This window comes from Erpetoichthys calabaricus, chromosome 6, assembly GCF_900747795.2.
Source record: "Erpetoichthys calabaricus chromosome 6, fErpCal1.3, whole genome shotgun sequence".
NCBI classification, from domain to species: domain Eukaryota; kingdom Metazoa; phylum Chordata; class Cladistia; order Polypteriformes; family Polypteridae; genus Erpetoichthys; species Erpetoichthys calabaricus.
The window spans coordinates 203,424,464-203,440,914 of NC_041399.2; the positions used below are offsets into that span (position 1 = coordinate 203,424,464).

A 16,451-nucleotide genomic window follows, 5' to 3' on the forward strand; every position below is an offset into this window, starting at 1 on the left:
GACAACCATGTCACCTAGAGGTAAACCTACAAAGAATTGGGGAGAATGTACACAACAGCATGGCACTGGATTTGAACCCAGAACCCTGGATTTGTGTTATAGCAGCACCACCCACTGCATGGTTTTTCATCATCTAAGCAATGTGCAGAAGGTATTAAAACGGTAAATAAATTGTTAGGTTATATTGTATAAACTTTTGAATATAAATCAAGGAATGTCAGGGTCAGACTATTTAATGTACTAGTGAGACCTCATCTGTGATATTGTGTGCCATTCGTTTCATTACGCTAAAAGAAAGACATAGCAGCACTTGAAGCTCTGCAGAGGAGAGCAACCAAGTGCATCATGGAATTTAAGGAGATGTCCTACTCCAGCAGGCTTAGAGGATTAAACTTGCTTAGTTTTGAGTGAAGGAGACTGCAGACCTGAGAATCTAATCCAGGTCTATAGAATTCTCAAAGGCATTAATAAAGTAGATCCAGCAGAATGTTTTCATCTTCACGGTGAATCATATACTCGAGGACATCAGTGAAAATTAGGAGGAAGTGCATTTAGGACTGAAGCCAGGATGCACTTCTTTACGCAAATAGGTGTGGGGATCCGGAAACAAACTACTGAGCCATGGAGTTGAAGCAGAAACCATGTGTAGGATCTGGATGAGATATCGGGACAACTTAGATACAATCAAGCCTGATGGACTGAATGCTTTTCTCTTGTTTGTCAAGTTTCTAATGTTCCATGGACCACCATACTGCAATGTTGTTTTTTGTATATGCTTAATTTTTTACATTTTGCTTTGTAATTTTAAAAGCTACATTGGACATTTTCTCGGCACTCTATACAGTATAACTGCTTAAACATATTCTTAATTCTTTTATTCGTATCAAGTTTAATCCTTCATTGTAATAAATTTTAAATGAATGCTTAATGTATCTTAAAGTTGTTTTAGAAAGTGTTTTTAAGAAAAGGTGGTCACAGAAAATTAGCTATCACCATACAGCTGCAGACTAAATGTGACAGCTTTACTGCAGGCTAGCAGAGACCATGTTACTGAAGCAATAGATCATTTTATTCTGTCTCCACCAGAAAGAGAAAAAAACACAAATTTGCTCAGACATTAGTATGTATGACCACCAAAGAATTTTATAAATTACACCAAAATGTCAAATCCTAATAAATATATATATTTTGAAATGTTATTCTTTGTGTTGCTGGCACTAGTGCTGTAGTGGTTACAACTGTAGTCTTGGGCTCGATTTTTAGCCCTGTCACTCACTTTTTGCCCACATTCTAAAGTCATTTAAGTCAGAATAATTGGTTACTATTAATGTTTCACTCCACCTTGAATAAAAATTGGTGTACATATAAGTGATCCCCGTGATGAGTTACCATCCTGTCCAAAGTTGGGTCCTGTCTGATACTGCTGAGGAAGGCTGTAGGCCACCATCCCTTACTCGTACTCAGCTAATCAGTTTCTGACAATTAATAATATTAAGTAGAAGTCCTCTCAAAAACTTCATACTACTAATACTTGGATACTAGTGCTATTTCTTTAACATAGTTTGTAGAAAGTAAAAAAAATAAATAAATCATTAACATTTCAATAGTAGGAGAGATAGCTGCATCACTGCACTTTAAAGTATATTTTGCTTCATCTTTGGTGTTCCTTTCTTATTTAGTGTTTTCCTTGCCATCGAAATGCTGCTAGTTTGAATAGTACATCTGTATTGAGCCAATCAGAGTTTGGCACGTATGAAATTTGTGATAGCTTTGTGCCCTGCACACAAACTTTGATGTGGACAGTGCCTAGAGCTAAATGATGCCCTATTGTTAATACTGTACTCTTATATAAGGCTACAGTGCCCTCCATAATGTTTGGGATAAAGTCACCTTTCTCCTTGATTAACCCCTCTGATCCACAGTTTAAAATATCAAATCAAACAATCTAGACGTGATTCAAGTACACATTGCAGACTTTCATTTAAGGTGATTTCCATACATCTCGCTTACGCCATATTGAAATGAAAACACTTCCTTACATGGTTCCCTCATTTCAGGGCACCATAATGTTTGAGATGATTGTTGTCATAGGTGTTTGTGATTCTTCAGGTGAGTTTCATTGCTTCTTCAAAAGACACCTTGGCTTGCTTCTACCCTTTGGAGTTTGTAGTCGCCCTTGTACAACATGTGGACAAGAGCTGTGCCAATGAAAGTCAAAAAAGCCATTATGAGGCCGAAAAACAGGAATAAAACCATTAGAGACGTCGGCAAAACCTTAGGATGACCGAAGTCAACTGTCTGGAATATCATAAAGAAGAAAGAGCACACTGGTGAGCTTAGTAATCATAGCTGGAGCTGGTAGACCAAGGAAGACCTCCACTGCTGATGAGAGAAGAATCTTCACTTAGGTAAAGGTAAAGCCCCCAATGCATGTCCAACAGATCAGAAACAGTCTTCAGGAGGCATATGTAGATATGTCAGAGACGACTATCAGCAAAAGACTACATGAACAGAAATACAGAGACCATACCGCAAGATGCAGACCACTAGTCAGCTCCAAAAACGGGATGGCCAGATTACAGATTGTCAAAAAGTCCTTAAAAGAGCTTGCAGAATTCTGTGGACAGATGAGACAAAAATGAACCTGCATCATTGTGATAGCAAGGTAAAGTTTGGAAACGAAAGGAACTGCCCAAGATCCAAAACAGACCACCTCATCTGTTAAACATAGTGCTGCAGGTGGTCTGGCTTGGCTGCCAGAGGTCCTGGCACACTTCTTTTCACTAATGATGAAACTGCTGATAGCAGTGGTACAGTGAATTCTGAGGTGTAGAGAAACATCCTGTCTGTGCAAGTTCCAGTAAATGCTTCCAAACTCATTGGACAGCACTTTGTCCTCCAACAAGGCAGTGATCCCAAACATATTGGAACATTTTTGAATGACCAAGCCAATCTGATTTAAATCCAGTTGAGAAAGGCTCCCATATGCTGAAGAGAAAGTTAAGGGGACAAGCCCCTGAAACAAACAGGACCTTGAGATGGTAAAAATATGTCTTTGTCCCAAACATTATGGAGGGTACTGTATTTATTTATCTGTTCTGTATTTTTTAGTGGTATTTATAGTGTTATTTTTGTTGTTGATTGTGTTCTTATTGTTCCTCTAATACACTGCCTTGGAGTTATCAACTCATCATTTCATATCCTATTATAATGTGTGTATAATTGTGTGTGACAAATAACATTTGAGATGATTGTGAACAGGTTTTAGCTCTTTGAAATCTTACAGCGGTAAATGGAGCTTAAAAGATGGTCAGACAGTTGTGGGACTAGAAATAGATTATATGTGTGGCTTGATTGGTTATGAATTGTGACTCTTGTTATATTGCACAGATACCAGATTGTGGCCTAGTGGCTATGTTGTTGGACTGTAAACTATTAGGGCAACCAGTTAAATCTCCAAATTTAATTCACTGTATGACACTGAACAACCACCAGTGGCCACATTGTTAAATATAGCTGTGTGTACTTCACACTTGTGGTATCTGTGTGGCTTTGAATAAAAGTCCTGTTTGGCTCATTTTACCATCTTATGTAACAGTATTATGAAAGATTTTTGTAACAGTTAAATAAAAGCACTGCTTGTAAGTGAGGAAGTACTGTGTTATTATGAAGCATGTTGTCTTTTAATGGAATTTTTTCTTAATAGACTAAAAATGTCAAACTTTTTCGGGGTAGCCATCGTCAGTCCCATACAGCAGTAATATTTGAAGTACTGCGGCTCAAAACTGCGTTTTTCTGTGTTTCTCAAATGCACTACAAAATGGGCTTCACAGACATTTCAACAATAAAATCTAAATTGTTATCTTTATCCTGAAGAAACTGCAATTTGAGTATAAGGATACCAGAATAAGGTACAGAGTGACACCTTTTATATTTGAGAACTTAATATGTTACTAATTTATTTGTTTTAGTGGGGGCAACACAGTAGCACAGAGGTAGCATTGCTACCTTCCAACATAGAAACCAGGGTTCAAGTCCCAGGTGCACCCTGTGTGGAGTTTGCATGTTCTGTCCTTCTCAATGATACAAAGACATGCAGGTTAGGTGGATTGGCAGTATTATAATTGGCTTCAGATAGATAGATAGATAATGAAAGGCTCTATATAACATATAGATAGATAACTTGGCTGGCTGCCTGAATCTATCATACTTTGTGCAGTTTGTCCGTTCAGGTCTGCAGACATAACATCAGAAAAGAAAGCGAGTAGCTGGAAGGCAGGAACGTTGCAGAGAGTGGAGCCTGGCCTGAAAGCAAGAGATTGGGCAGCACTGGATCATTGTGAGGACATGTTCTCAAGTTACCACGTTTGTGGTTCTGATGCAGGATTATCCAAAGGGCTTCATTCAATTGCATGGGCTTCACTTTTCCAACCAAGTGCATCCCAGGACTTAAAGGATCAGTTTGGTATTTCTGAAGATCTCTATTTAGGTAGATAGATAGAAATGAAAGGCACTATATAATCAATCGATAGATAAAGTATGTGTGTGTGTGTGTGTGTGTGTATACTTATGTTTACACAAGGCTGACTGCAGGGCTACAGGGGATGAAAAAGATTAAAAGGGTTGAGCCTTTTCAGTTTAAGGAAAAGGAGAAGTGTTTGAAGTGTTTAAAATTATGAACAGAATTAGTACATTAAATCAAGACTCTTACTTTAAATTGAGTTCAACAAGAACCCAGGAACATAGTTAGAAACTTATTAAGGGTTAATTTTGCACAAACATTAGGAAGTTTTTCTTTACACAGAGAGCCATATACACATGGAATAAGTGAGCAAGTAGTGTGGTAGATAGTAGGACTTTAGGGACCTTTCAAAACTTGACTTGATATTATTTTGGAAGAATTAAGTGGATAGGACTGGCGAGCTTTGTTGGGCAGAATGGCCTGTTCTCGTCCAGATTGTTCTAATGTTCTAATGGGCTGGCACTCTGTCCAGGAATTGTTTCTGCCTTTTGACTAATGCTTTGATGGGGTAGGCTTCAACTTCCCCATGAGATATGAAAAGGAATTGTTTTAAGTTTTATTTTTCTACAGTATGTATTACTGATGAAGAGTGGCAACGTGTTGCATGGTTGGACACACAGGTACATATTTCACTGTATTCTGTATTCGCGACAGTTCATCTACTATTATTCTACTACTGTACTGCTTATAGATGGCATTTAAGGGTTTTGAAAAACATTTTGCAGTGCCTTTTATTTCAACAACAAAACAACAACTTTTATTTCTATAGCACATTTTCATACAAATAATGTAGCTAAAAGTGCTTTACATGATGAAGAAAAGAAGATAAAAAATAAAAGACAAAGTAAGAATTAAAATAATACAACACTAATTAACAATAATAAGAGTAAGGTCCGATGGCCAGGGTGGACAGAAAAAACCAAAAAAAACTCCAGAAGGCTGGAGAAAAAAATAAAATCTGTAGGGGTTCCAGACCATGAGACCACCCAGCCCCCTCTGGGCATTCTACCTAAGGTAAATGATTAGTTCTCTTTGTATTTGGGGTTCTCATGGAAGGACTTGATGATGATGGTCATGTAGACTTCTGGCTTTTAATGCATCAATGTAGAAACATCATGGTGCTTTGATTAGGTGGTGGTGGCGCAGGTTGCCACCACAGAAAACCGGGGAAAAAAAAAACAGAAGAGAGAGTAGGAGTTAGTATGGATTTTGGAGCCACCATGAATAGTTATGATAATTAATTGAATATATAGAGCATCAGGATTAAACTAAAATGAAGGTATGAGAAAGCCATGTTAAAGTAATGTGTTTTTAGTAGTTTTTTTTTTTTTCAGTTTCAGATAGTCTGGATATTTACCTTCATATAGAATCTCCATTTTTGGGCATTTGACTTAAGACAATATGTTAAATAAACACAAACATACACACACGCACACAAACTCACACACAATCTTTCATGTTTTATATTCTTTCAATAGTTTTAAGTTTGTTGACCATTGTAAAATGACCTTTTACTTTTTTTGTGTAGATAAGAACCTAGTGCTCTGTTTTTGCACAAGACTTGTAACACATTTCAATCAATAAATAATAAATAAACAATAAATATTTATTATATTTTCTCAAATGAGTCGAGTTTCCTGCAAATCCATGTAATATGACAGAACTCCACTAGATGGCATTAGAATTCTAGCAGGCTAGCTGGTTACTAAGGACCTGGTGGAAATTTAAAAATACCTCTCAATCCTTTGAGCTTTCCACATGGCAAATATCTTTAAAATATGATATTGTGCTATATACAGAAGCAAGGCAGAACAGGAATAATGTAATTTTTTTTTTCACTTCTTCTTAAGGGCCTGCTGGGCACTGTAAATGCTTCGGAATTACTTGATACTGCTGTTAGGTTTCTGGCTTGAAATTGGTCTTTTATGGAAAGATGGATTAGACTTCAATCTTGGAATATTTTGTAATTCCTCTCAGGACGTGCTGTAACAGCTGGTATTTTTGAATTTCAGAAAATGGGTTCCATACCATGCTCTGTCATGTGTATCATTCATTTATTTATTTAAAAAAAAAAGTTTGATTTTGTTTTCATCTGTACTAAATACTTGGGACAAATGCCATTAGTTCCTTATAGTCCCCATTTAGCTCATTTTCATATTTAATAGAAGAAAAGAATAGGGAAACAAAGCTATTACCATCAAATGTGACTGTTTAAATGGCACACCATGAAAAACCATTTGACGAAACAAGCAAGAATACAACACAATCCTGAACTTAATTTTTACCTCTCTCTTATTGTTAAAAATGATCAGTAACAGAAATAATAGGACAGTGGTTTACTGATTTCATCAGTTTTACTTCTCAAACACTTCAAGTAAATATTGCTCTTTGTATTTATTGATTGATTGGCTGTATTATCTGTCCTGTGATAAAGTATTCTTGTTTTTGTACAATTCTGCTGCTACATGCAGTTGAATTTCCTTTTGGGATCAGTAAACTTTATCTAATCTAATCTAACTATTGAGTACTTTTAGCCAACCAATTTTTCACCAGAAACCTGTCAAGAAACGCCACTAGGACTCCTTCATATCTACGACAATATGCTCCTTTACAATGCCTGACTCTGACTGCTATCTTTAGCCAAGTCAGAAACTTTTTTTGTTTGTTTTTCTAATTCTTCTGTTTGGAGAAGGAGGGTTATTGTTTTCATTGTTCGTTATATTTTTTAGCTTCGGTTAAAAGCTCTGTCTGTCACCATAGTTGAGGACAGCAATAGTGATGCACATTTGACTGGTAAATCAAAAACTTTCTTTGACTTGGTCCTGCAATCCAGTACAAGGTCCACAAAACTGATTTTGCCACACCAACCCATTGGTTAGTTTCAGAGTCATCTAAACTCTCACTTTTAATAAAACCATAAGTTACTTGAGCCCCTCCACTCAGGGCAGCTGATGACCCTTTTTCTTTATGAAATAAGCCACTTTTTTCTGGAAGAAGACCATGTCATCAGATTTTGAATCTTAATTCTCATGTCATCCTAATCAAATTGACCAGGGAAGCTTTCCAGAGCATGCGTGTGACCAGAAGATGATGAGGCCAAAAGGAACATTTTAGATATCCACTAAACCTTGGCTGCACCGTAATATCCTGTTGATAAAAATCACGAACAGGAGAAGGAGACAAGATACATTCTTGCACAAGATCAAAGCCCACATTGAATGGAGATGATTTATTTTTAAGCATGGGAAGCAGCTGTTTTGCTAATACAGGGAGCAAATGGCACCTTATTGTACCTTACAGACCATGGATTACTCGGTCAACTCTTCCCACACATGGTCCTTTGCTTTGACCAGTGCTACAGGTGACATCTTTTAGGCCTGTTGCTGAAACCTGTCTTGATGTTCTGGATTCTCTCTTACTTAACTCTGCCCCAAAAGCCTCTTTCATCATTTTGACAGTTTTTCTTACCACTGGTGTCCACTAGCAGAGATTGTTTGCACCAACAACATTTAGCCACTTCTTACTTCTTATGCCATTTAGAGTGTGAGCAGGGTCAATTCAGACACCACAGACTGAAAGGCCCACAAACAAACAGCAACTGAAAGCCGCTGCAGTAAAGGCCTGGCAGAGCATTAAAAAGGAGGAAACCCAGCATCTGGTGATGTCCAGGAGTTCAAGACGTCAGGCTGTCATTGCCAGCAAAGGGTGTTCAACCAAGTATTAGAAATTAACATTTTATTTCTAGTTATTTAATTTGTCCAATTACTTTTGAGCCCCTGAAATGAAGGGATTGTGTTCAAAAAATGCTTTAGTTGCCTCACATTTTTATGCAATCGTTTTGTTCACCTCACTGAATTAAAGCTGAAAGTCAGCACTTCAACTGCATCTGAGTTGTTTCATTTAAAATTCATTGTGGTAATGTACAGAACCAAAATTAGAAAAAAGTTCTCTGCTGTCCAAATATTTATGGACCTAACTTTAGCATTCATTTACATGCACAAGCAGTACTATATAGAAAAACAATGCTGGGTAAACAACAGTGAGGAATACAGTGGATTTAGACACCTACAGAAAGAAGGGGATTTCTAGAACTTTAAACAGTGGAAGAAGGTAGCGTTTTTACTTGTGGTTTTTTTTTTTTGTTTGTTTTGTTTTTGTTTCTATTTATTTTTACAGAGATTGATATTACTTTCCCTCAAAAGGGTTGGGGGGAAAAAGTGGAAACTTCATTTTCATGCAGTTTTGTTACCCTGATAAGGCTTAGTATAAATTTAGTTACATGTGAATATGTGTGCTTACATTTTTTTGTAATTTTTTTGGCATCTAAAGGTTGTATTTTATCTCTTCATTACTGTTCCACTCCATCTGGACTAGTGTGGTGCTGAGGTGTCACCCATCACATGGCTGCACTCTAGTCCTAATCTGGGATCTTTTGGTGGCTTATTTTGTGGTGGATGCCACTACATGCTACAGTATATCAGCACACACTCCTAACCTCTCCTCTTTCCTCTATTGTCATAGTTTTCAAATGTTGACATATTCTTCAAGTCAAAACCTTTTACTGCTGCTGGTACTCCTTTTTCATAAAGCTATCAAGAAAAATATTAAACAACTTGCTTGCCTAGTCAACAACAAATTGTTACCTATTTATCTAGCACTTAAATGGAAGTACAGAAGCGTTATCTAATTGAAACGAATTTAACAGCGTGTGACTGTGACTGTACTTTCAAAGGCATCATTCTTGATACACTCATTTCAAGGCATGTGACACGTGAACTAATAAAATGCACTGCAATTTTCATTCCAACAGATGGTGTAAACAATCAAGACTTTAACCAAGTAAATTTTAAACAGACAAAAGTGATAGGAAATTAAAAAAAAAAAAGGTTTGATAGAGGAAGTACTATTCGTAATGGAGCCCACTGACTTTCACACAAAGCTGCAGGAATCTCAGACTCAAGTACTGGGGGCCGAGCGTTTTCCCTCAGTAATTGTTAATGGAATTTGTCAATTTTATAAGATTTCTTCTTGCTGTCATTTTACTACCTTAATCAGGACTGATTTCCAGAGTGTTTAATAGATTAGTATTCACTTTTTAATTTTCTTTTTGTTTAAATTCTCCATTGTTTAGTTATAGTTTCAGTGTGACTGTTGCCTTAGTTATTCAACATTTGCTGTAGGACTCTCAACAGACATGTTAGTGTTTGTGATGTGCAATGTGTTGAGAGGAAAAATGCAATGCTGCTTATTACTATAAAAATGAACACTGAATTTGTCCAGTGGAATGCAACTGATGAACTGACAGAAATGGGGTTTTATTATGTCTACAACAGAAATCCTCGGATAACAGGATAGCAGAATTTTGCACCATATGACTAATTACTACAGGTTTGGAAGCAATTTGCCATTGGCTGCTACTGCTTAATACTTCTTGATTGGCTGATGACAGGTGGCTTCTTCGATGATAAGTCCACAGCTGGATCATGACAGACTAAAACTCATTATCTTCTCTGCTTTGTTGTATTGCTTTCAATGGTGTTTTGATTAATTTCTGGTTCAATCAGTTCATCTAACTTGATGCTTGTATTCATTGTAATATGTTATGGTGTATAATACATACAGTGTGTGTGTGTGTGTGGGGGGGGGGGGCTTTCTCTGAACATGTGTCTATCAGCTACAAAAATATCTGATATCATTCTTGTAATTTGAAGCAGGAAAAGAAGACTTGCCAGCTTGCCATTTTCTCTTGTCTTTCTTTATTTGCCAGTTGTCTTTGAATAAAATCTTTTTTTTTTCCAAAATATAATCACCAGATTATTTTTATTATTGTGTCATTTTGTAAAATATTACAATTTCAGGGATAGTGTTTTAATTGTAAATTTGGTAAAGTTGTTAGATTATAATGATTTATGAAAAAAAGTTTTAATTTTTTTCTTCCTTAAAGGCAAATGACAGCTAACATATTCATTGTTAAAGGATGAGTTTGGTCATTTTTCAAGTCAGTTATTTCTTCACAAACATGGTATATATGTGTTTGCCACTCAAAATAGTTTAATAAATTAAAGTGCTCTCTATAAACTTAAAAAATTTGTACCTGCACTGGGGCTTTTGGAATTGCACAGTTTGTGGAGGGGGGGAGGGGGGGGGGGAGTTTGGGGAATACCTTCACTTTGAGATTCAACCATTTTAAAAGAAGACCAGCCGTGCGTGATAACTCTGTATTTACTCTTCCTGCGCAACAAACTTTCAACCCCCTGGGGTCATGGTTTCCTCCTGAAAGACCAAATCACAGTAAACGTTTCGTGCCATGTGGTTGGTTTTGTTTTGATTTACTTCTGTATTTATGCAAGAATTCACATAATCATGTAGAAGACGTATCCGTAGAAAAATATCAGGAATATACAATAAAATGATTATTTCCAGATCCCATTTGTTATCACAGACATAAGTCGAAAACAAGGAAAGCATGATTCAATACTTGACAACTGTCTTGGCTTGAAAAATGGACATATAGTGGAACCTATAGTGGTCACAACCGTAATTCGTTCCCGAACTCTGGTCGCAACTCTATTTGGTCGTGACCCAAAGTAATTTCCCCCATAGGATTGTATGTAAATACAATTAATCCGTTCTGGACCGTACGAGCTGTATGTAAATATATTTTTTTTTAAAGATTTTTAAGCACAAAAATAGTTAATTATACCATAGAATGCACAGTGTAATAGTAAACTTAATGTTTACTTACTTCTTCTGTAATTTTTACTTCTTCTGCTTGGGCTCTCTCACTCACACTCGCTCGCTCACGCTCTCTCGCGCTCGCTCACTGCACAGGGAGAGACTGTACACGTGCGGAAATCATCGGCATGTATGAACCGGAAGGGAAACTAGCTTGTTCGTCACCCGAGTGTGTGGTCGTGAACAGATGCAAGAGTTTGGCAAACTTTTGGTTGTAACCCTATTTGTACATGGTCCGAGATGTTCGTGACCCAAGGTTCCACTGTACTTGGTAAGTTTTTTTCTCCTTGCCCAATGTCCTCCATTGTAAAGCAGCAGTGTGAGCAATATATATTTTTTAAGTTATAGAAAGCTCTTAACTTTAGAACACAATTTCACATGGCAAGTGTGTGTGTGTATATATATATATATATATATATATATATATATATATATATATATATATATATATACCATGTTTGTGAAGAAATAATCATTTCCTTTAAGACAGACTACACTGTATACACAATTTTTAGGTAAATGGTATTCTTCAGAATTAATTTTATTGTTGAACAAACACAAAGCTCTCAACTCAGTTCAGAATGTTATTTTACATCAAACCTGAATATTTAACAAAGGGAAAGTGAATTTTGTCTTCCTAAGGGTAAAATTACAAGTGGGTGCAATTATTAGTCACACATTAGTGTGCGCAATTATTAGGCAAGAAAATTGCAAATACATTTTTCCCCTACTAAAGTTTTACAGTAACTGTAACAAATAAGTATCATAAATTGACATATATACAAATGAACAAATAACATTGTTGGTCTTTCAGACATATTCAATGATCAATATTGTCACCCTTCTTTTAAATAACTGTCATGCATTTCCCATCAGTCGGGCCTGTGGGTTTGATTTGTTCACGATGAACTTTTACTGAAGCAGCAACCACAGCCTCCAAAATGCTTCCCAAAGAGGTTTTTCCTTATTGTAAATCTCAAGTTTGAGAAAGTCCCAATACTTCTTGATAGGATTTAAGTCAGGAGAGGAAAGGGGTCAGATAATTATTTGGTCATCTTTAACACCTTGGCTGGCTAACCAATCAGTGAAGCATTGCCCTGCATTAAGATCATGACCTTCTTGAATGCTGCTGATTTCTTGCTGTACAACTGCTAGGAAAAAAGTATCTTCCAGAAACAGTACGTTTGAGAGTTGATGTTTAGTCCAGCTTCAACCCAATAAGGTCCAACTAGCTCATCTTAATCATAGCAGCCCACACCAGTCTCCCCAACTAACCCTATGTTGCTGGCACCTGACTCAAACTGGTGCTCTGTGTCCCTTAATATTCCACCCATGAGCCCATCTGTCTATTCCTTTAAGAGTCACTCTCTTTTCATCTGTCCATAACAGCTGTGGAAACTCAGTCTTCAGGTATTTCTTGGCCCAGTCTTGACATTTCTACTTCTGAATCTGAAGCATAACTACTCTTTGAGCACTTGACACCTTATACTTCTGGACATTCCTGGTAGGTAGCAATTTTGGAATATGGTGGCACTGGAGGCTAATGAGACCCTGGTTGCTTCATGTTTATTTCAGTTAATTTTCTCCATGATTTTTTTTTTTTTGCAATCCTGCTGGCTATTCTGAATAAAATGTTTGATTGCCCAAAGGTCACATGTCTTTAGTTAGGCAATTTCCAGCAGATTGCATCTGTCTGAAAGGCATTTTACAAATTCTGACTTTTCAGTGTCGGGTCTCTCTTCTTTTTTATTTTTTCCTGAGGTAATGAAGCTGCCTAACAGTTAAGCACTCCTTAATATAAGTTATTAATCACTTTAAGTTTCACCCTCTCACATTAAACAATTACATATCACCTGAAAATTATTATATCTATTAAGCTTTCAGGTTTATATGGTGTGGAGTTAGAAAATGTGCATAGAAAAAAAAAAGGTCTGAATACTTGTCTAATACTTGTGCACACAGTGTGTTTGTTGGTTATATGTCCTTGTGTCCATCAGCCTTTTTCCACTCTGTTCTTAAACTGCATTTTTTCTTCTGTTTAGGACACTCCTGCAGATGGCATAACGGTTTCAGAACACATCTTGGCTGTTTCAAAACTGCTTCCTGGCTTTTGGGTATAAAGTGTTACTCTAGCGTTCCTGTGTGATATTCCACAGGTGGAAAACATGCCGGCATTGTCGACAGGGTCTGGAAATGACACAGGTACTGTGAATTGTTGGTTCCTCGTTTTTCCTGGTAGTGCAAAGGTTTGTGTTGAAATTAAATTAGTAAATGATTACACTGAATCCTAAATTATCTTAATGCCACCCCCCATATCTTAAGTTATTTATCAGTTCATAAGTTGATCTGTCTCTCTCAGACCCTCTCAAATGTGAAACTGAACATGTGGTGTTAGACTTGCTTCATACGACAAGTCCTGCTTCATTTGTCAGTTTTCTGTAGATACTGTACTGTACTGTAAATGCCATCACTCTTCCTGTCCCATTTATGTATCAAATACTCTCTGGCAGTTTATTAGAGCATATCGTTCCTTCTACTTGCCAGCAGAGGAATTCCTCACACATCTACTAAAGCCCCAACATATTTGGATCCTTGTGTTTCTAATGTCTTTGATGAAAACAACTTGTCATCAACTACTGGGGGCCATTCTCTGTATTTAAAAAGAGTTACTGTTTGCCTAGCATACTGTGGGCACAGGGCTCCGCATTAAATATGTAAATTCCCTTGTATAATAATACAAAAAACCGTAGGATCTATAGAACAAATATATACTGCATGTTACGGTGGGCATATTGATCTGGCTAATGTGCCGTTGTCCTGGGCAGTTATGGTTTAAGTGTCCCCTTTCTGTATTCTTGTTGCACCAAATAATATTTGCTTGCTGCCTGTTCTCAAAGTTATTTGTGTTGTGAAGTGCCTTTTTTAATAGCCAGTTTGGTTTTTTGGGCACTGAATCCATTTGTTTTATTATTTTTTGTCATTTATCTTTGTTTTAAATATGATCAAATATTTTTGCATTTTCTTGTGATGCCATTTTGAATTCTGTGAGCGTTACCATTTTGTGCATTTAGCGGTTTCCGCTGTGTTGCCAGGGGATGATGTCAACGGTTATGCAACATGGGACATCATGAGTAGTCATAAAGGTTGGCATTGGACTCTTCCTGGTCATCCCAAGATTACACATACTATCAAAACAAAGCAAGAACTTATCTTCTTATATAATACGTTACCGTGGCTGTTCGTTTGTCTGTCCAGGATATTAAATCACCTGTAGCTCGCAAACCGTTTCACGTATTGACTTGAAATTTAGTACGCATATACTATGTGACGTCTACTATCCGCTTTCGAGGTGATGAGTTTTATTACTCTTTTTATTTTTATTTTATTTTATTGTAGAATCAACTCTCGGCAGCACGCAGCAGGGCGGCCGTGCAGCGCATGCGTATGGGCGCCGTTCTCATTCCCTACCACCTTCTCTAATCATTCTTGAGGCAGATTGAAAACTTAAGTGCCATCTTAAGTGAAAAATTAAAGAAAACTTACTAAGTAATGGCAACACGAAAACTAAATCAGTTTTAACGCGAAAAGATGCAGATGAAAGAAGAGAAGCAGCGGGCCGCTAGGGTGGAGAAAAGAAGAGCTGCTCAGGAAGTAGCAAGCGCATCAACCTCTGAGCAAACGAATGATAAATGTACAGAGAAAGAGCTCAAGTCAAGTGTATTCACTATCGTGCAGTACGCCGTTACTGGTTTACGTATAATATCGTGCAAGTACAGCTACGTTCTGTTCTTTGACTTCAAGATTAGTATTTTACTTTGGCCTTGGTGCAAGGTTTCTCTGACTTTCTAGTTTTGATTCTGGCTTGGTAATTGCAACATATGTATTTCTGCCCACCTCATTCTTCTTTGCTCTTGTGGCCAGCTTCTTACACTCTCTTGTCCCAACAATTTAGGTGAGCAGCTATAGAAATGGAGTCCAGAATCATATGTGAAAACTCTGGCAAGACATCAGTGACTAAGATGAGGAGGAAAACTAAAGAACACAAAATGGCGATTCTGGTGGTAGTTAAGATAAGCTTTGAAATTATTCATTTGGGTCAATAGGGTCTTGGTCATGCATACTAAAAGCCCAGGAGCCATCACTATCAAGGAAGGCATTGTTCCTTCAGATGTGCTGAATAATTAAATACTCAGCACTCTTATCAAAAAACTCTTTAAATGACTTATGAGCAGCAGCTTGCCTAATGCCATCCAAACCTCTGTTTACTTTCTGCGTCAAATGGTTTACACAGCTTCAAAGAAATGCTTAAAGTATTTACCCTGACTTTGACAGAAGATAATCTATTACAGGGGCTACCGCTAGGGGCGTGGATTACAGTAAGTCCCAGAAGTGCTATAAGTAATGTAACGTGTAGGAAGTCAACTACTGTTCATTTGGCCAGCAAAAGGAGTGTGGACGTTCTCCAACAAGTGGTCCTAGCAGTAGTCATTTCTCAGACATCTAACTGAACTCCTTTGGTTACTAACCCCACAGATGCTGCCCACTCAACCACACCAAAAAAGCACTGCAGTCATCTTGCTTTCCAACCATCTTCATCATTTTGAATTTGGAAGTGTAAGTGATCATGATTATAGGATTGGGGACATTCTGTATATAGTAGGGGACTTGAACAGAGAATATGGAAGCCATGCCACAATAAAATGTCTAGAAGTAAAAAAGTAGGAACATGTTTTTCTTTTTAAAGTCTCATATACTTGTTTGTGTTGGATGGGTTTACTAAAAAAAATGCACCTTTTGTTTTTTTTAAACAGCAGGTTCCATATAATTGTGTTTGCAATAAAGCAGTTGTGATACCCCAAGCTTCTTAAAGTGCTTGCAAAGCTACATTTAACATAGGCTGTAATGTGATGTACCGCCCTGTTAACTTATCTGTTACAGTCTGCCTAAAGGTTATCAGTAGTCCATATGATATCAGAGTATGCACAGTATAGCCATGCTCTGATCTCAAAGGTGTTTCTACAGTCCTCTCAAATGGTTTCTACATTTGATTTGAATCAAAGCGCATTCCACCTCATTCTTCTTGAATTTGAAGCCTTCACTAAGCTCTACTAAAGTATACTGCTCTTTAATATAATCTGCCTTATTGTCTTTATGTGAAATTTCATGTAACTGAATGAATAGTGGGAATTATGTT

The 16,451-nt window shown here is 37.1% G+C and overlaps 1 protein-coding gene across 3 annotated transcripts in view; it reads left to right on the forward strand.

The window, feature by feature from the left end:
• The window catches only part of mpp7a (MAGUK p55 scaffold protein 7a), a 346,325-nt gene that overhangs the window by 114,772 nt on the left and 215,102 nt on the right, over positions 1 to 16,451 (forward strand). For all 3 annotated transcript variants that reach the window (XM_051928990.1, XM_051928989.1, XM_028804346.2), the window contains exon 2: positions 13,300 to 13,459. In XM_051928990.1, the coding sequence (XP_051784950.1) occupies positions 13,423 to 13,459 (37 nt within the window). In that variant the 5' untranslated portion in view covers positions 13,300 to 13,422. The remainder of the gene's footprint in view (positions 1 to 13,299; positions 13,460 to 16,451) is intronic.